Source organism: Haliaeetus albicilla, chromosome 3 (assembly GCF_947461875.1).
Source record: "Haliaeetus albicilla chromosome 3, bHalAlb1.1, whole genome shotgun sequence".
Classification (NCBI taxonomy): domain Eukaryota; kingdom Metazoa; phylum Chordata; class Aves; order Accipitriformes; family Accipitridae; genus Haliaeetus; species Haliaeetus albicilla.
The window spans coordinates 6,206,521-6,228,011 of NC_091485.1; the positions used below are offsets into that span (position 1 = coordinate 6,206,521).

General features: G+C 41.2%; 1 protein-coding gene across 13 annotated transcripts in view; it reads left to right on the forward strand.

The window, feature by feature from the left end:
- Positions 1-21,491, forward strand: part of LOC104315796 (poly(rC)-binding protein 3-like) — a 526,334-nt gene that overhangs the window by 453,477 nt on the left and 51,366 nt on the right. For all 13 annotated transcript variants that reach the window (XM_069778730.1, XM_069778731.1, XM_069778728.1 and 10 more), the window contains one exon: positions 8,500-8,650. In XM_069778730.1, the coding sequence (XP_069634831.1) occupies positions 8,573-8,650 (78 nt within the window). In that variant the 5' untranslated portion in view covers positions 8,500-8,572. The remainder of the gene's footprint in view (positions 1-8,499; positions 8,651-21,491) is intronic.

A 21,491-nucleotide genomic window follows, 5' to 3' on the forward strand; every position in this document is an offset into this window, starting at 1 on the left:
GCCAGGTCCGTGATAAAGCTTACAGTTAATTGCATTGTGTGCCATTAGGAAAGGAAAGAAAGCACCTTCTGCTCCATCCTGAACTCGTCGTTGAATCCTCCTGGAGAATATTTGTACAGAATAATTTACAGCGGGCTGCCACAACTTTTTTATTTGTGGAGGATTTTTTGTTTCATTAGTCTAACGTGGCGACTTCCATCTGCAGGAGGTTTTAGCTGCCTGGCTTTTTCACATGCACAGAAGAGCTAGTTGGCTAGTGGATCTGTACAAAATATTGACACGCACACCCTGCTGCTTTTTTTTTTTTGGTTCATGGCAAACTGTAAAGATGCTCTCTGCATTCCTGCTAAGGTAATTCTTTCTGGAATAATTACAGAAAGGGAAAAAAAAACACCAACCAACTTAGAAGAAAGGCAAAAGAATTACTGTGTTTTCCACCTGGAAATTGCTTACTCCCCACAGGATCCCAGATCTATTTGGCATTTGCTGAAGGCCGTTATACGGCTTTTCTAGATTTCCTGAGACTTGATTTCCAGGCATTTGATAGCATCTATCACCTGTCTGACATGTGAAGTTTTCTGAAGGGATAACTTTCTCTATTTTGGCAAAGTGTGTATGTAGCTGTCTTTTCACACGCAGCACAATATTTTTATATTAATTTATATTAGATAAGTATTTCATCATTGAATGTTGATATTAGGAAATAGTTTTGTGAATAATGGGGCAATAGTCTTTATTGTGCTTCTGTGAATTTTCTTCCTGTAGTAAAGTCATGGTGCCATATTGTTTACTCAAAAGGCTTTACAGAAAATGTTGTAAGTAGAAGCATCAATAAATATGTTGCTGTTCATTTCCTTTAATTAATCAAAAAGGCAGCAACCAGTGTCATTGGCTGAAGCATATGCTTTTTGACCAGCATGAGGAAAAGTGGTCCATTTAAAGAATGGGGTTCATACATGTCAAGTTCAGCAGCTAAACATTCATCAGTTGAGAACAGAAAAAATAAGTCTCTCATCTTTTGCTGTTCTCTTCAAAGGATTATATGACATCTAGTGATCTTCAGCAAATGAGACGTTAGTTGTCTAGAGTAAGGGCATTCTCGTTTTAGGGAGAACACAAAGACAGCTTCTTCTATAGATAGGATAGGTTCTTCCTTTCACAAAATAGCGTTAACATATCCCTCAAGGAAAAACTAGTACCGCTTTACGTACTTCATAAAATTACATTTGAAAGGCAGCACTCCTGGAGTCTTGCCAGTTTTTACACTTGCTATTGCCTTCAAAAGTTGTTCTGCTATTTTTTCAATCTGTTATTTCCTTATCAGTTTCACTCCTTTGCCAAACCTGCTACTTCCAGATATATGTAGTAACTACAGAGCTTAGCATATCAGAGATACAGAGATTTTTACAATAATTAGTAAAAGGAGCACATGGCTTGCTAAGGTGTGTAACTGTCTTGTTGGTAGCTGCTAACTCATGGAATGATGCGCTGCTCTTTAATGCCCTTTGACTTTTGAGCTCATATTTTACTACTTTTTTTTGTAAAACAGGTATTTTCTATTTCTGTTTGTAAACCCACTTGCTGTTCTTTCAGTGGTCCATGTTCAGCTTACTTTCCTGTTGGTTAATTTTTACTTAGATCTCTTTGAGCATGTGATTTATGAATTTCCTTTCGTTCTCTCTAGTATTTGTTCAAATTTCGTTCTTGAGCTATTCCTTTATCTTCTTTTATCTTTTTAGTGAAAACCAGCTGACACACACACACGCGCTTTGGTCTGCTAACACAAAGAATTAATTTTCTCAGTTCTGGATTTTTGGATCCATCCCAACTATCAACTTACTTAAAATGGGCCATGATATGACAATTTAATGGAGCCAGGTTCTGCAGATCTTGTTCACTTCATTAAGGAGTTAGAGATTAACATTAAATCTATTTTGGGATATAAATGATCAAGATGTGAATAAAATGTATAATCTCATTCCTTTGTGTACAGTCCTCTAATAATTTGGGAGACAGAACTGGTAAAGTAGAAAGGTTAATACTGAACCTGCTTCTTTAGCTATTGTTCATTAATCAGATTCCCCTGGTGAGCTCTCTGTGTAAAAATGGAGTGCTTCAAAGTGTGATTTCTCCTTTTCCAAATAGTTATTATTGGGAGAGAAATCCTTTGAAGAGTTGTCATTGTTATTACTGTTAAGTTATTGTGGGCATCCTGTGAGCTTTTTGTTCTTAGTAACCTCACAACGATATGGTTTAGTAACAATAAATGTCTTCATCCTTCAGTTGACACATAAACTGAAGATGTGTATGTTTAGCAAATGGCCAGTCATCTTCTTTTGCTTCAGCTGAGACCGTAAATAGCTGCTGATTGTTATCACTTTTCACAGTTTCTGAAACGAAGTTCCTTGAAACAAAATAATACAACTGGAGCTGGTTTTGCTTTTGATTTCACTTTGGGTTGTGCCTTTTTTTTTTTTTTTTTTAAACTTCTGCCAGTGTTTTTCTGTATAATTACACTGTTTAGTCCTTTGACATCCAGAGATGCTACTTTCAAGTGAAAAGCCATAGATAATAAATGCTTAGCTTATCAGAGAACTTGAAAGCAAAGTAGTTATTTCTTCATTTGATAGCATGAACCTTTCTGTGGCAGACAGCTTATTTTTAATTTTAAACCTTACCTATACAGCTGAATCTGTCAATTTCTATTGATAATGTCATCAGTTCTTATCCTGTAGTAATTTTCTTATGTTCCTTTTGGTCTCCTTCTCCTTTCCTATATTCCCTCCAGTTTAAATGAAAGACTAAAATCATGTACGTAGCATAAATCTGTCCCCGAAGAACTCTGCTCTGCTGAAAGCACAGGTCCTTTCTTCTCGTGATGATCCCTGGCAGTGTGCTTCTTCCAATTCCCGGGAGGTCTCCCTCCACCTGGAGGCTTCTGATCAAGAGGACTTAGCTACAGCCTTTTCATGGCTTCCTGTGTTTCAGTTTTCTCTGTTCTTTTTTGTTCACTCTTACTATCTTTTTTTTCTGTTTTTTGGTAATAACACTTTTTAAAAAAAAAAAAGAATTCTTGCTAAATAAACCAAACTCTGAACTATTTCTTCAAAACATCAGTATGTTTACTGTCCGACTTCCAATTCTTCATAACTCATGATAATTCTCTTTGTCTTCAGGTTACTCTGCTCGCGTCTTAGTCTCCTTGTTCAGCTCCTGTCTTTGCCTGCCCGCATCCCTATGGGTTTATCATGTGCTTAGCTACCCCTCCTTTGGGATGTTTCCATGTATTATAGAAATGACAGATTTACTGTGAGAGGCTGGATGTTCTTATGTTTCCTTTATTGAAGTTTTCTTCTTCTAAACCTACCGATACATGGGAGCTAGATGACTGAGTTTGTGTGTCCTCATTTAAATTAGACATGGCTTCTGCTGAATGTCACTATAATTTCCCCCATTCTTTTTTCTTTGTTAGAAACGGGTTTTTTCTTCCAGTGGAACAACTGGAATTTGGTTTTTTGAATTTCATCTGTAGATTGTTCCTTGCTTTCTTCATAATTACATCTTTCTGTTGATGGGGATGAAGCACCATAATTAGGTTCAAGACTCCCTTTTGAGCTCAAGCACAGGGAATGCTGTGCTGGGTGCTCTGACCAGTTTCATCTTTCCTGACAGGCTCAGATTTAACAACCATACGATCAAGATTTCACATATCAGAGCAAGCTTCCTCCTTCAATGTTTTCGGGTGGTTCTTACTTCCACATTGATTCTTCTCGTGTCATTCTCTGTATCAGCCATTTGAAGCTTCATTTCTCTCTTTCTCTCTGCCTTTCTCCTTTCTCTCTGCCTCTCTTTCCTTTCCAGCACACCTCTGTGACTGTGCAGCTCCATCCCATTTCACCACGTGCACGCTCTCTCTTCCTCTCCCTCCTCCCTCTCATTCCTCTGGATCTTCCAGATGAGTAGCTTTCTTGGCAGATTCACGGATGTCAAATAATTTATTGTGGCTTTAAACTCAGAGATCAATTGCCTGATGTCCACCTTGGTACTATGTTGATTTTATTCATCTTTGGCATCCCTGCCTGTTGTGGAGTCAAAGATTTTCTTATCCTGCATGCCTGAAGTGGTCACTTTAGAGATTTAAAACTTTTTTTTTTTTTTTTTTTTTTCAGCACTGTGCAGCCATATTCTCTGCAATGGTCTGCTTATTTTCTTGGGAGAGGATTAGTGGGCATGAGGAGTAGGAAGCAAGGCGGTCATGAGGTTGACTTTCCATGGCTTCAGGCAGCAATTTCACACTACCCCCTCAGCCACGTGGATTCCTAACCTCCGTGTGTGTGCGTGCGTGTGGGTAGTGGCACTGCCCTTTGGCTGTATAGTTCTTCTTGTAGCTTTTATTAATTCAGTGAAATCCGTGAGAAACTGTGTTGTTCTTTGTGGTAGTCTGATGAACACGTGGCTTAGGTGCCTGTTGTTTTAGTCGCTTAATCTACCAACGATTATTGAAAAGCCGTGTTAGAAAATTGATGGTCCTTATGTAATGAATAGTGAGCATATAGGACATGCCATTTTATGCCAGCTTGGGATAGCTAATATTGAAAGTGTATAGAAAAGCATACTTACAGACAAAAGGCATTTGCATAAGACTACACGTCCATTTTATTGGAGTTTTCAAAAGGTTGTTTGGGGTTTTTTTTTAATGCATATAGGTGCCTTTTTCTACCTAAAGAGAAATTTTCACTTTTTACATGATAAACAGCAGTGGAAATGTCCTCAGAAGTTCACGCTCAGCCCCACAGGAGGCAAAGATCTGCTGTTTGCTGGGAACTATCTGATGTTATCTACTTGCCTTCATTCCCTGGGCATGATTTTTTTTTTTTTTTTTGCTTGTTACCTGGAGCTGCAGAGCCCTGGATCTTGGATTTTGTGCATTCTGGTCCATTCCCCTCCCAAGGTCAGGAGGAGGATGTTGTCCAGCTGTCCTCCTGTTGTTGCCAGCTCTCTGCTGAAGACAGACTAAAATGCATAAACCCTCACTTCTCTCATTCAGCTATGCCATTGACTGTATCTGTCTGTACGATGCTCTCTGCTCACCTGTGGAGTCCCCTGACTTTCCTCTGGCATCAGGAAAAGCGTGACATATTGATTTTTTTCATAGTCTGAGACTCAACGCTCCCAGCACCCGGAGTAGCCATGAGACCTCATCACACAGAGCTTGAGAAAGGAAAGCCTTATGTGTTTAGCTTTCTCTTTGCTCACAGAAACACACGCGTAAGCCAGGAACATAGTAAATTGTTCGAAACGCTGATTTTGCAAAGGAGAGGGAAATTATTTTACTGATTTAATATTCATGATGTGCTCATATATTACAGCAGTAGGTTTATAAATACATAGATGTGTTGCTGGCTGGTAGGAGGCTTTGTAGAGGAAACCATTCTCTTCCTTGTGCCATGGTCTGACGCCTGCATGCACACAGAGATCTAGCCCGGCACGTGTTTGCAACGATGCCTGCGGAAAAATTGGCTGTAATTAGTTAAAAATAATAAAGTACAACAATGCATTTTATTTTAATCTGTCTTTAAAAGTGAAATACTCGGGTAATTAACAGGCATGTAGGTTTACTTTATAAATCTGTAAATGTTTTACCGGAATACTTGGACTCTCAGGACAACTGGGGCAATTGTAAATGACCTGGCATAGTAAAAACTCTTCTCTCTTCATGGTATACGTATAGGTTTCTTGTATTCTTCCTTATCATGTGAGGTTGCCTTTTTTAATTCATTCCCTTTGTATCTCCCACAGCTGCCTAACTCCTTGCAGGCACACACGCTCTCAGCCCTCCCCCAGACATCTGTTCTGTTTCTCAGTACCAGGTGCCAGAGTTTGAGCTTGTTGGGAGGTGGGGCAAAGACAAAATCCTTTAAAAAAAATTAGATGGCAGTGATATTTTTAACAGTATTTGTGGTGGAATTTCATTTTTCACTTCTGGTTTTAAAAAGAACCCAAAAAGCTTTAGCTATAAAACACAGATTTTTTTTTTTTTTTTTTTTTTTCCGCCCAGGTTTTCTCTGGAAATGGTCAGGCTTGGGTAGCAGTGGGTTTGTTTTCTGAGAAAAGGCTTTCCTCCCAAATTTTTCCTAAAGTGAGCATACTGCTGTAACATCACAGCAGTAAAAGGCCATAGCAACTGTAAGCCTGTATCTAGTCTGGGATTATTTTTCCCACTTGGGAATATATTTCATTAGAAACATAGCTGTACCTTCATCGCTAAATTTTGGTCCACAGAAGGTCTTAAATACCTTGCTTCTACTTGAAGCACACCCGTTATGTGTAATCTTCCAAGCGTACCCTAAGGTACCATGAGTTTCTAGAGATCTCAGATGGCCAGTATTCCTCCCATAAAGTCCAGAACGCTGCGATCTATTCTACTGTTTATGTACCAAAGTGTTCCTGTTTGGTGTTTTGGTTTGGGTTGGGGGTTTTTTTTGACAGAGCCTTGGGACATTTTCCTCTCACCCTCTTGCACACATGGTGCATCAGAGACATGGCCAGGCTGCTTCTGTTTTCTGCCTTCTCGCCCAGGCACCTTGCTTTTCTCTTCTGCTTTTCTCCATCTGGATAGGTGATATGGGATGTAAGTGATAAGCCTAGAAATGTGAAATAAATGGGATTTATTTCAGCGGCTGTGGTCTGGGTGGTGGAGCGTATGGTATGAAATACACCGAGTCCATGCCGAGTTAGGGAAAATCAACTTTGGCAATGGAGCAGGTAGGCAGGAGCTGCTCTGTGGTAGCAACTAATGAATTTGCCTTTAGGAAGGAGGAGTTTAAGTTGTTCTTTCTCCCTCTTTCTTTTCACCTCTTGTCAAGCATGTCTGCCTCTTATTCTTGCAGTCACTGAAGGCACAGAAGCTCTCTGTGGCCCGAAGTACTCCTGCAGAGACTTGAGAGAAAACGCGGCATCTTCCAATGTACTTCCCAGCAGCAAAAATATCAGGAGTGGCTTGGCCACTCGCAGGCTCAGGCTGAAGCAAGAACCTTCAGCCATCAGAGGAGTGACTGTCCAGGATGGTCTTCAGATGACGCACAGAGGGCAAAATGTGTAACAAGGGGAAATGACAGTCAGCAGATTTAAGCCAGATAAAGTGGAGCACTTTTTCCCACAGTAATAATTAATCTGTGAGGCCAGAACTTTCAGAGACCAGATGTATGGATTCAAGAAGATTAGACAAATTCACGCTCAACTAAGATGGGCTTTACCTTGGTGTAGTATGTCAGTGCTTGGTGGCTCTTAAGATGGCGATTAATCAATGGATGAAACAGTCTGCATGATACTACCTCTGGTGTTTTTAGGGGAATGATCTCATAGGTCCCTCCAGTAATTTGGTCCCATGCCTGAGCAGTCTCTACAAGGGGACAAGAGCCTGTCACCCCGGTGAGACACCGCTGTACGCTCCGAGCCACAAAATGGTTGTCCCTAGGGGTGCTCGTTAGCCAGTGCCCAAACCAGTCAAATTTTTGGGAAGCTCCAAGGTGCAAAGCTAATAGGGTTGTCATTAATAAGGGATGGTTACTGAGAGGCGTGATGTCTGTTTAAGGGTTTTATGCTCGATAAGATAGGCCTGAAAAGGACAAAAGCGAGTAAGGAGTCTCTAAGCCTTTTCTACTGGGGAATTTGCCTGCCCTTGGTACTATTCCTTCCTGCCCCCATTTTTGTTTGTACTGATAAATGTTCTTGCATGAGTAATCTCATAACGCATCTTGTTTATCCCTTCAAAGCCAGTCCTTGCAGCTTTCATTAGCATTTTAGGATATTTAGGACTTTGTAAATGACTGAAAATCTGCAATTTGTCATTAGGAATTAAGAAAAATCTTTCTTCTACTTAGGACTAAAGCTCGGCTTTGGTCTTTGAGGGTCTGAGCCACCTCTGGGCCTGGTAGACAAAACCAAAGTCAGACAGTGCCCAGATTTACAGCAGCAAGTGGCTCTTAGTTACTCAGATGTCTTTGATAATGTGTCATCCACTGTTGCTGGCAGGGATCAGTGTTTAGGCTCAGAATTAATTTCTCTCTAGCTGGAGAGAAAACAAAAATATCTTGTCTGCAAGAGCAGAAAGAGAAAGAGGTAGTAACAGGGAGAGAAATGGAAACAGCACCAGGCATGTGTAAAAATGCGCATATATATATATGGTTAACAAAGAGAAAATGCTGTTCAGAAGAAAATGCTGTATTTCACTCTTGTGCTCTGTACTTTCAGCTTCGAAATACAGGAAGTTTAAGAGAATTTTTAAGGTTTCAAAGGGAAGTTTATGTTGTAATTGGTGAAGGGCTAAAGAGTTGGTCAGGGAGGGATAATAATCAAAGGAGCCTTTTCAGCACTAAACTGTAGTCCAGAAAATCAAAGGGAGGAATGTTAATTGGTTTGTACAACATGATATTCTCAGTTCAGAGTAGCTTCAGCCGCTCAATGGTACTTTTTCTTTTTCTCTCCCTTTCTTTGTAGGTTGATTAAGTGAATAGAAGAAAAAAAGAAGAAAAACGAAGCTGCTTCCAAGTATTGAAGATACAAGGCCAGGATGAACACGAAGGACACAAAAGTGACTGAAGGAGGTCTCAATGTCACGCTTACCATACGCCTTCTCATGCATGGCAAGGTGAAGCATTTACTGTCACCACAGCAGTTGCCTGTGTATTGAGCGAGTGTGTGCAGTTACCGTCAGAACCTGACGGTGCCGTTAACAGAGGGTCTGCTCCTCCTCCTCCCACTTGAGCCAAAACCACTGTTGCCATCACCGAAAAATCACCCGCTGCCTTCCAAGGCATCACACTTAAGTTTGCACTGCAACCCGGGTTCATTGGAACGAACCCCGCCTGTAAAAAAACCTGGTCTGAGCAGATCCAGCAGCAAAAAAAAATAGAGTTCTTTCATTGATAGTTAGCCAAATGTGGCAGACCCTTGCATAAGGCTGACCTGCATACGGTTTGCCTTTCTCATCATTTGCTGGATTTTGCAGGCTTTTTTTAAGATTCCAGAACATTGACTTGCATGAAATAACTGACACAGAATTACTGTCTATTTCTGTTGAACGCAAACGGGATAGTTCTTCATTATTCCGATGTAACATCTTATTAGAGCGAACCCCCTGATATACCGAGCATTCATCCAGGTCCCCTGCGGGTTTGTTTTGGAAGGTTGACTGTCATTTCGTTTCTGTCCAGCGCAGCACTTAAGCATGCAGATAAGTGTGAAATCTGCGCCATGGACAAAGTGCCAATTCAGTATTGTCAGACTTAACAGTCTGATAGCCGTTTATTTCACATTGCCAGATCACAAAATGGGCTTTTAATTAAAAAACACAATTCATAGGTTCATTTGTATTGTTTGCATCAGGCAACAGCAGGCGTTTTTAGGCTTAATGAATGAATGTTATATAAAGGAGGTGGTTTTGGCCCTTTCTTAACAAGGAACAGTGAAAATATATATATATGTATCTCATTCTGGAGATCAAATTTGTATATATAAATCTAAAAAGTATTTTTACTCCTAGAATTTAATTTAATAACTAAAAATACATTTACATTTTAAAACAGCGCATGCTTTCAACCAATGGCATGAACACACATATGATATACCCATAGCAAGAATAGGAGACTAAGGTATCTCCCTTTGTATTTTACTTATGGAGCTGCTAAGAAGTATGAGGGGGTACAATTTAAGTTTGCAAATGAAGAAAGTCAGAAATTAGGTTATGTCAGATCAAATTATGTATTTTCTCAGAAATAATCTGTTTTGTTTGATTTTTTTTTCCCCTGAAATATTCAGCTTCAGGCAGGCATCTGGTGTGTAAAATCTGCATCTTAAATAGGGATCTGTCAAACAAATTTAATAACAGTCTCTCTTAACAAACCCACCTAAAATCTGTATGCATGTCTACACTCAAAATTAGGTCTTAAGGGTTGATTCTAACAGGTTCTGATCCCAATCCAGAAAAATTTTTGAACACATCCTTATCCTGGCGGGTACACGTAGCCCTACTGGTCTCAGTCAAATTCCCATGTGCTTAGGTGTGCTTTTTTTCAGCCTCTGTCAGACATATCTGCTTCTTTCAGAATCATGCTTTTAAAGCAAAAATCAAATATCTGTCATTTTCAGGACATTTTAGTTAAACTGCGGACTAGGGGGTTTTTTTGAAACAACAAAAAAAATTTAAATCAGAAATTAAATTAGAAAAAGCTACTTTTCTGTGTTAAACATCAATGGTTGGGTATGCAACCACTTTTAAAGATAACAGATGTTATGTGTCCAATCTTCAATGCATATGTAGCCCCAAGTGTCTAAATTAAGCCCATAAAAGCTATGAAGTTCAAATTTTAAGCGGGAGTATACCATGCATCCTCAGTTAACAAGGCACAACGGGTATACCGTTAACTCTACTATGCTCTAATCATGTATCCTATTGTGCCTAAGTATTACAAAGAGTACGTTAAATCAGAATTTATTTTGGTGGTAAAAGTCAGACCCTTATGGTTTCTTTGATGTCATTTCTGTGATTTAGAAATGATAATACGGAAGAATGAAGGATGTCTGAGTCAATATGAACTCAGTGTGAGAAGGTCACTCTGAAAGCTGTATGTGCCTCTGAAAAAGAAGAACAAACATTTTTCTAAGGCTCTTCCTTAAGATTTGTTGTGGTAATGACATTGGTGGAAATTGTTAATCTTTAATTAGTATTTCTAGACAAAACAATTAACTGAAGCAGAGCTGGAGCTGTAAATAACTGGTCATAACTTGAAAGAGGGGAATTAAAAGGTGGTTTTTAAAAGTAACAGTAGCAAACTGGATTCAGTTAGATAATTTTAAAGTAAGATCATTTTAAAGTTATTTATTTATTAGTGTGTTTCATGGAAATATGAGGGTCTATCGCCACTGACCTTAACTCTCTCTAAACCTTTATTACCAGCGTACCTTTGCATAGGGAAGGTCTATGTGCTTTGTGGTATTTGTATTTGTTTTGATTGAAAGTCCGTAACTTGTGCTACTGTGCTTAGTTATCTCGGCTGTAAATCCTGCAGACTTAGGGAATTTTGGGCATGTATTTTTCTTGTGATTTGTATAGGGGCTTTAAGTCAAGGATGGACATCTTAATTAGGCAATTAAGCTGAATTCTATACCTGCAGACAGAAAAATTGGGATTTGTATGAACGGACAGACCTCTGCAAGAGGATAGGGAATAAAAAAAGCATCTTGAACAACAACAAACAAAACAAGTGGCAAAAAAATCAAAGGCAACATTAGCGTCTGGTGAAAGGAAAAGAGATGGGAACAGTCCCAAGCTCCGGAACAACCCGGGATCAGTGCTTCCCTGCGGGTGGGACGCCTCTCCTCAGCACCTTTGCTTTATCGTGCTTTGGGGAACGAAGCGGCTGTAGGTCCAGCTGAGCTCCGGCAGGACTTTGTTCAGCATCCTTCGGAAGAGGCTGGGATGGCCGCCTGGAGGACCAGCTCAGCCGCTTTTCCGCGGAGTAGCAAGATTTGGGAGCAGCTGGCTGGCGATGAGGGAAGGCACAGCCTTGATTTTCTCAGGGCAGAAAATGTGATCTTAAGGGAAGGCACCAGGGTTTTTTTCCACCTGTGGAAGCAGTAAAAAAGCTCGTGTGGGCCCAGCAAAAAAGCTAACCACTGCGAGGTATAAAAGGTTAACCTCGGGGTAAATGTTTCCAGGTCCTGATATGAAAGGTGTCCTCCTGAGCCAGGACTTCAGAGAGTGTGTGATGGTGTAAGATGAAAAGCCTAATTTTCATCTTACACCGTGTTACATCAGTAAAAAGGCTACGATATGATAGCGTGACGGCCCTGAAGAGAAACCAGGAGCAACACAGAACATTTGTCGTACTTTCCTGCGATGAATTAGAGGGCAGGTGTTAGGGAGTACGCGACAAGGGCAGGCAGCGCTCAGGTGTTCCTCACATCCACAGAGAAGCAACTGTCTCTACAGGGAATTTTAAAAGCAAAATTAGGAAAAACTAGTTAGGCGGATGTGTGAGGAGGGAAGGAGGCAGCCCGGGAATGCCGCACCATCCCTTACTGGAGGCTTTTAAGGACAAGTTAGACAAAAATGAATATACCTTGTAAAGCTGCCGTGGCACTGCAGCCTCTGCTGCTCGGGACCTTTCTGACCGAGTTACCTGAATGCTGCTCCGGAGAGGGCAGGAATGGAAGAGCCTTTTGAAACATGTCCAGGAGTTGGGTATATAGGGTATATTAAATAATGCAGAGATGCATTTTCATCTTTTATTAATGAGAAAGATGCTCCACATTAAGGAATAAAACTGTTTCATGCATTTCAGTAGAGAAAAACAGGGAATATGGACTGGGGCTGTTTACATTGCCCTACTTCCGTATTTTCCATCTAATTCATGCTGTTTCTTGAAGTAAAATAAGTAAAATCACTGTGTAGGGCAGACGAGCGAATGGGTACAGATATTTTAGTACCTTTGTCTGCTTTAAAAGTATAATTTCTGGGCAGGATTAGAATATTGCAGGGATTGCAAGATTTCTGCTTCCAGCAAAGGCAAAGGTGGCAGCATTTACCCAGATCAGATCAACATTTTTGAAGGGCTTAAGGAACACAAATTGAGCGTATGTGCATTCATGGGCAAACAGTCCCCAGCTATCAGATCTCTCTGTAAGGAGAGGCAGAGCTCAGGCTCCAAAAGAAATGTACCTTTTTCTTCCTTTTTTAATTTTTATCAAAATTGAACTTCTTTTGGCTACCTGCATGTTACAGGTTCTTTGATGGAGCTCGATGTTTCTTATCATTATTTGCTCACTGTGTGTTGAATTTTTTATTCCCATGGCTTGTGGCTGTTTTTTTTTTTCTTGCTTACTGCCACAGGTTGGAAGATGGTAGAAAATTGTAGCCTTGCCCACAGGTATCTGCCAACATACCTTAGTAATTGACATCTACAGTGCTCTTCTAGTTTTGGTCAGTTCATACCCAGAAAGAAATAACTCTTGAAAAAGCACCTACTTTGACTATACTGGATAATGATTACATGATTTTGGACTGGTTTGGATTTGTACACAGCCAGTGGTAATAGGCTGATTAAGACCCTAAAGACTCACCATTAAAGGTTAATTTTAGATGTGGATGGTAAAGAGACTGTGCTGGTAGAAGGATGTTAAATTTCAGGAAAGCAGCTTAATGGAGATTTAAAAGTCGGGTCCATGAGGTGGAACAGGAGAAAATGTTCAAATGTGCCAGCATGGAAAGGGCAGCAGGGTCACGAATCCACTTTGGTCTCCATCTCGTAGTGGTGGCACAGGAGTTTCTGTTTCCTCCCTCCAGTACAAACCTGCAGAAGTAAAAATGCAGCGTTTCCAAAGACGCCGTGTGAAGGTGTGCGTCCATGAAACCATATTGGGTGCAGTGAAGTCTGCAAGACACCTGTGTAGACTATATTAATACATTGAGTCCGAGGAATCTTTTAGAGAAAGGGGAAGGAGTTCAGAAATAGGAAACAAAATGGATTAATAAAGTCAGATGGTTAGGAGGAAGAAGGAGGAAATCATTTACAGGTAGGACGAAGGAGGGAAGGGAAAACTGGCAGGGAAGTAGGACTCTTGCCAAATACCGAGAGGTGTAAATTGGAGAGTTGAGGCAATTAACTGGAGAAGGTAATTTAGAAGATGCATGTGCAGTGAGAGAAGGAAATCTGGAAGGCATAAAAGGCTGAAAGGCATCAGATGCGGCAGTGCCTAGAGAGTGGCACATTTGGGATACGCTGAGTTGGAGAGGAAAGCTATTGCAGCAAAAGCATATGCAATTTTGGATGTATAGCATTGGTGCATCATGGGGCAAAGAGAGGGTAATTACCTTACTGTTCTTCTGGCAAAATCACACCTGCGGTTCTGTGCTCAGCAGCAGGTGCCACGTGTGTGAGTGATGTTGAAGACGGAGCAGAGAGGGAATTTGCAGAAAAATAACAAAATTTTAGGAGGCTGAGGAGACTGTGTCTAGCTTTCTTCAGACATTCTCATAAATACCTGGAGAGCATAAATACGAGTGTAATGGGGTGTCGTTATTTTGAATGATACAAGTGCTTGTGGCTGGAAATAATGGGATAAAATATATTTTTGAAAATAAATCCTAATAAGGGAGTCCCAAGAGAAATTCCTGGCATTGAGATTTTTATGAGGTTCTAGAAGTCTCCTAAGCAGATTTTAAACATGTCTGGGGAAGAGCAGCACAGGTATTATGTAGAATGTATAATCTGCATTGATGGAGGAAAGATACGATGACTGAGTGGAGCTTTTCCTTCCCTGATACCATTTGCTCAATGGTATGTTTCTCATAGTTTCAGCAGTAGTGAATTAGAAAAATATACCTTCAGTCAAGTGTTCAGGTTTGGACAAAACCCTGTGAGTGCCTTGATTTTTAGGTGCTAAACTTCCAGTACTTAAAGCTTAATTTTAGTTGTCCTGAGGAACTCCATCTCCCAGTGGTTTCAGCAGGATCAGTGGGTGCCCCGTGGCACTGGAAGGACTGGTTACAGCAGACTTACATCCAGCTTCAGTGGTCACTTTCAGACATGTTGGTGATTATTTTATGATGCTATATATAGAATTTTTTGCAAGAAAGAAAATTTAGGATTATTAAGGTGATTGCTCACACTTAACAGCACAAATATAGACAGAATAAAATCATGGAGAAAACTGCCTTTTCCATCAGTATAGATAATACAGTTTTAGCATCAGGGATTTCTTTTAGTGACCACTTTTTTGTGTCTGCTTAATAGCCCCCTGAAAGACTGTAAAGCAAGCACAGAAATAATTTTTCCCCATCTTGAAGGTAATGCCCTTCTCCTTCCCCATTTTTTTCTTTTATTTTTTACTTATTAAAATACAGAATACAACAAAGTAGCTTTAAGAATCACCTTGTCAGTAATTTAATCCAAGCAGTAAAATGCCAACCAAGCCAATGTTTGTTCTGTTCTTTCTAGTTTCCACAAACACTGTCAGGGTATTATGAGGATTGACTGTCCTGCCTATTGCTATTATAGTTCTTGTTTTGTTTGTTTGCATTACTGTGGTACCTAAGAGCTCTAGTTATGGAACAATACTCTGTGTGCAAATACACAACACAAGAAGGATCTCCTCTTAGTATGTGTGTAGTAACAGCTGAGAGTTTCTCACTAGCCTAAAAAATCAACAGAAAGGACAGAGGTCTTAGAGTGCCCAGGGGCTGGGGGTAGTGTCCCCAAAAATGATCTCCATAGCCAAATTTCCCCGCTCGTATCAAACAGAATCTCCTCATCAGTCCACAGCTGTAATGAACTGAGATTGCAGAAGGCACATGCTGTGCTTCAGCATTACAGGCAGAGGGACAAGCAAAGGAACAGAACTGGGTTTTGGGTTGTTTTTTGGAGGGGAAGGCTGGGAGGTTTGGTGTGAAACTGGATGTAAATTGGTTACCCATCTGCTATCAAAAGGCAAATGAGAAATGCCTATTGGCACAACTGCCCCCAAATGGTCAGTGGACCTGTGGAAGATTCATAACTCTGGCACTTCCATCAGAAAGAACATAATTTGAAGGTGTCCTCATACACTGCCACATTTGTTAGTATGAGATCTGTCTCAGTAAGGGCTTGGACTGCAGTACCTTGCTAAATTAGGGCTGTTAGCATCAGACAGTGACTACTGAAGCACCACCTAGGAACATGAGATGAGATCTCCCATGTCAGTGAGGCTAATCCCACATAATCCCAGAACACAAATCAGACTCTCAGTTTATCCGAGGCAGCCGTTTGTTCCCTGAGGTAGACACGTTACATCATGTTTCCCAAACCTGACTTTTCTTCCAGTCTTTGAAAAATGCTAATGCCCCACGTGCTTCACGCAAACATATTGTTCAGAATATCCTCATGGAACATGTTCCTGGGGTCTTCCATGCAAGCGTATTCATGAGTTTATACAAGTATTGGCAGCTCTATCCTCAGAACAAGGCGAAGAGAGAGAGTTGGGTTATGTTATGCCTCTTTATGGGTGAGATAACGACAACCGGTGCTGGTCTAGAAAACTTTATCAGCACAGATGTTGTTTGCTGTTGCCAGGATCCCTCCTTGTCTTGTGATGGATGTGCTTCCCCACCATGGAAGGCTGTATTTCTCTCCTTTCAATGCTTTTCTAGCAAGGTTTTTTGCTTGTAGAGTCCTACAGGTTCTACCTTATTCTTGCTCATAGAAAGCAGGTAAGCGTATGCAATCAAAGCATTGCCTGAATGAATTGCAGGCTTTAGGATGTGGCCCGTGCTTCGTCAGATGCTTTGGGGTGAAATACAATGTTCTTATATTGTTTCTTAAACGTGTTTTCCTTCTAGACATGGCTTTATCTCAGGACTCCTGTGAGGTTAGTGTTCCATTCGCCCTGTAGTGCCGCTAATAGAAGCTGCATGCCCCACAGTAATAGGGCAAGGCCTGTGCTTTTCTATGGACCTGGAGTAGCTACCTGTTTTGTTTTGATTTCCTGGGACACAGTAATTATATAACTAGCCTCACGCTTAGAAAAATGATGGAATTTCACGCATTATGTTTACGGATCAAAGGTTAATCTTTAAACCAAGGTTTGTTACCATTTGTTAAGCCTCTTGTTTTCTTAACATGACTAATTTCTTTCTCCTGTTATTCAAAAGGCACACCAGATAATTGATTAGGAAATAGCTTTCTCTTACAGCCTGTTTTATGTCTTTGTTTAGTCATTCCCACCATCAAGAGCCCAGGGAACGCCTTAGCTTGCAGACTTCTCTGCTGCCACCTTTTGTTGTGTTGGTGCTGCCTTGCCCTCACCACAGATGACGATGCAAAAACTGCAAAAATAGCTTTCTGCTCTTCGATGGGCCCACCGCTCCCCAAGTGTTTGTTAAGAGCAAAACTCATCCCATTCATGCGAATATAACGCGCAAATAACATTATATGTTACATTTCAGCATGAAAGAAAGCATCCCCTGGTTTTACCATTGCTTTTCTTCAAGTTATCTGCGATGAAATGGGTGGTTGGCTAGCAATATACTTTATCGATACCGAGCAGTCTTCCAATGTTTCTTGGTGAGGTTCACCTCCTGTCGTTTTATCTGTTTTATTAGAAATGGCGTACTAAAGAAAATCATAGTCATAAATGAACTCAACCTGCCCTGTCCTGCTTGAGATAATGTCACCTGGAGATGTGCCCTTTGGAAGGCATTACCTGGGCTGGGTACTCAGCATAATCTGAAACTCAGGCCTCTTTGATGAATCACAGCTTAGGCACCCCAAATTGCTGTAATTTCTTTATGCACAAATATATAAACGTGTGTGTGTGTGTGTGTATGCATATGTATCAGTGCATGTAGGCACGCACACATTTGCAGCTTTTTGGAGACATCCTATTCATCCAGCACGGTTGCTCTGTCGTATCTGGCTGTTTATATGTTGAGGCCAAGGAGCTTGGGTCGTGCTTTTAGCTCTGGCATCAGTCCGCTGGGTTGCCTTGGACCTGTCTCTTTCCCTCTGAGCTTTAGTTCCCCCATTTAGAACGTCTTTTTTTCTTGTGCCCTGCTTTTCGATCAGCTGTTGAAATGTGATTATATGAAACCCAGTAATTGTTATCATATAACTTATTTTCCCACTGTGTTTATGCGTAGACGGTTAGTCAATAAATCAATCTGAAATTGATCATAAATACTTACCTTTAGCTTATATTCCTGAGCACTGGAAAACAGCAAATAGTTCAAGAGTTATTAATATATTCTAGTAGGCAATTATTTGCTAGGACAGCTAAATCAAACTCCTGTCTGACCTGCACTGAGGCTGAATTTGACATCAACTGTAGGATTCCTCTCACCAAACATCAGGAATGTTAGTGTCAGTCTAGGCTGCTTCTACTGCAGATGGAAAAAGACAAAACCCTTGGGAGTACACTTCTTCCCTCCTCTTTTAGGAGCAAAAGATCCTCCGTTCTCTCTCTCCCTGGACCGCAGAGGAGGCTGTGTGCCTGGCTTACGCTAGATTCCTAACTTCTAATGAACTGATGTAGGTGACAGACATCCCATCCCTTCAGACTTACGCAGTTAACTACAGCACAGTTTGGTGTCTGGCAGATCTAGAAACATTTTCTGAAGAAGATAAAGCCCTCAAAGTAACCTTGGCTAGGATATTGGTAAAACTTGAGTGTCATAAAAATGCTGTTAGGTATCTCATTAAGCACAAAACGTAATTTAGGGTGATATAAGAATCTAGATGAAACAAATATTGGACTGTATAAAGAAACATTAAAGGTTTGATGCATTGGTAGCTTGGAGAATGAGGTATAAAGAGTCTTCTGATTTAATCTGTGGCTGAAGTAGGTTTCTCATCATAATTAAAGACATGATCTGTTGTCACCAGTACTTAGGAGAGCTTTCCTAGAAACAGCTGAGGCCCCCCAAAAAGTCTGAAGTGACCTGTTTTAGAACCATTCTAGGTTTGTTTTGGTTTGGGGTTTTTTGTTGTGGTTTTTTTTTGGGGGGGGGGGGGGGGGGGTGTTAGTAATTTATATGGATCAAAAATTCTGGAAAAATTAGGAATATCCATGTAAAGTTAATGTTTCTCTCTCCCCCTGTGCCCTTCCCTCACACTTCCAAGCAATATCCCAGCTCCCAGTGCAGGGGGAGAGGTGGCGTTTGCCTGGTTGTTTTGAAACTGCCTTCTTATGGAATACGCTTTAAATTCACCCTTTGAGGAGGGGAAGGTTTGAAGTACTCCACAGCATTACAGTGACATTTGCTAGCGTGTTGCAAGGAACTAGTCACCAGTCTGACTGAAATATTTTTTCTCAGAGGGATTCACACTGTTCATTTGCTCAGTTCTTCAGCAGCTTGTACTCTTTGGTAGTAACAAGGTGATGATCAGTCAGGTAGAATCCCTATCCCCACTGAAATCAATAGCAAAACTCCCACAGACTTCAGTGGAACAAGCAGCTTGAGAATCCTAATATTTTATGGTCTACTCTGCTTGTTTACATACTCCCAATTTCCTTGTTTGAAATGGACCATGTTGTTTACTAAGGCTACAAACAGTATACTGCTTTTCTGTTTCCAAAGCTAAAGTCTCTTTTCCTATTTCCAAGGAAGATATCTTTGTGCTTATTAGCCATGACCCGTCCATACGTTTCTGGAAGAACAGCATCTGTCATTAAGACTCAGGGTGATCAAATGGACTGGGACAGATTTCATACTAAGTGTATTCTGGCGGAGCCTTGCAGGTTCAAGACCAGGCCTACAGCTTCTAATGAAAACTTCAGATATACAAAACCTAGAAATTGTACCATGGACTGAAATACTGTTGCTTGCCCAGAGCAATTGAAACACAATACGCTCACCCATAGCAAAAGGTCCTTCTATACCTCCTAAGAATCTGTTTTACAAAAGAAATTATTTCTGAAAGCTGGGACTGAGAAGAATGGGAAAAGTTTTCAAGGTAAAACTGCTGAATGTGCTGAGTGGGCAGTAGGAACTACTAGACGGGGTTCCCAAGGCTTATCATCATTCAGAGTCTTACTCCCTGTATTGTTTAATCCCATTCAACAGTTACAGGCAGGTTGGCAGTGACAGCGGTAATATAAAAAAATAGTAAGAACTTAAAAATTCTGTGGAATGGCTGTCCCAAATTTGTGTCACTGCTAACAAAAAAGCTGCACCTCATTAGAAAGCCTACATAGCATGCTGGTACGGCTGTCTCAGCCCCAGGAAAAGGCGTGACATAAACCCACATATTAAGAGACACAGGATATTTTGGTCACAAGGCACAAAACTGCAGCGAGTCTGCTTCATTCATTCCTCTTCTCACAGAGCTGCTTCTTTGCATTGTATGTGCAGATGTACAGACGTTTCACAGTCCCAGACGGACAAAGGAAACTTTAGCAAGAACAGTCACACAGCTGTGTGACATGTAAAGGTCTACTATACATCGGCCAGCAGAACTATAGGCTTGCAAAGCAGATACCTCTGGAAGATTTGCAATGCCTGTCTGGACAATATCTGTTCTCTGGTCAGCATGTACAAGAGAGCAGAAACCCATCTCAGAAGAGAAGCAGGAAGGGAAATAAAAAAGGGAAATGGGAAACTGAAAAAGTCAAGTTTGAAAATAAACCTGGAAAGGGGCCTCACTGGGTTGAGGAACTTTGTGGCTAGTTAGGCATTGACTTCAGTGGGTATAAGGCCATGCTTGAAGAACCACAGACCCATGGAGGTTGGAAGGGACCCCCAAAGGCCTCCAGTCTGACCTCCTGAATCAAGCAGATCCCATTGGAGCAGGTCGCTCAGGGCCTTGCCCAGGCTGGGTTTGGAGACCTTCGAGGCTGGAGACTCCACAGCTTCTGTGGGTGCCTGTTCCAATGTCGAGCCATCCCTATGGTAAAAACTTCTTTCCTCATATTGAGTAGGAATTTGATGTTGCAACTTGCTTTCCTTATTACACATCACAGTAAGATCCCCCCAGTCTTCTCTTCCTAAGGGTGAACAAGTGCAGTTCTCTCAGCCTCTCCTCATGTGTTCTGTGCTCCGGTCCCCTGACCATCTTGGTGGCCCTGCATTGGATTCACTTCAGTGTGACCTTGTCTGTCTTGTGCTAGGAGTCCAAAACAGGACGCAATCTTCCAGGTGTGGTCTCACAAACACAAGGAGAAGGCAAGAATCATTTGCCACAGCCTGCTGGCTATACTCTTGCTAATAACAGACCAGCATTTGTTTGATCAGGAATGCATGCTGATGCACGCACATGCTCACGTTGGAGTTGTGCATCGGGACCCTCAAGACTTTTTCTGCAAAGCCAGTTTATATGTAGCAAGTTTTTGCTCAGCTTGTCCTGCTGCATGGGCTTGTTCCGTCCCAGACATGGGAATTTTCATTTGACTTCGTTCTGCTCCCTGAGGTTTCTCTCAGCCCATTTCTCCAGCCTGTCTAGGTGACTCCAAACAGCAGCCTTGTCCAGCAGTGTATTGACTGTTCCCCCCCCAGTCTTGTGTTATGTACAGACTTGCAGAGAGCGCAAGGAACCATATGCCAAGGTTCTTCATTGAGATAGGTCTTCTTCTCACTGCAAAGTCTTTATGTCTTGGGAGAAGGATGTGAGCTTATAAATAACCTTATGGTGAGAAATAGCTCTCTCAAGGTCACTGCAGAGTGAAGTTCGTACCACTTTATCATGAGTCCGTCATTGGATAGAGCAATGGAGGACAATTTCTTAAATCTTATTCTTTGGACTGTGTTTCAGCATGGGTCAGACTTCAGTATATAGACTGGGGGAGCGGGAGGCAGGAACTGTATATCATAAGTCTGGGACAGGTCAGCCATGTGAGACAGTCTTTAACTGTTTAAATAGATCTCACAATCTGAGCATAGGAGAGGAGTTTGTTTTCCTTTAGCTGGTCTCCTTTCCATCAGATGATTTCCAGCCTGAAGTCACACCTGCGTGATTTGTGTT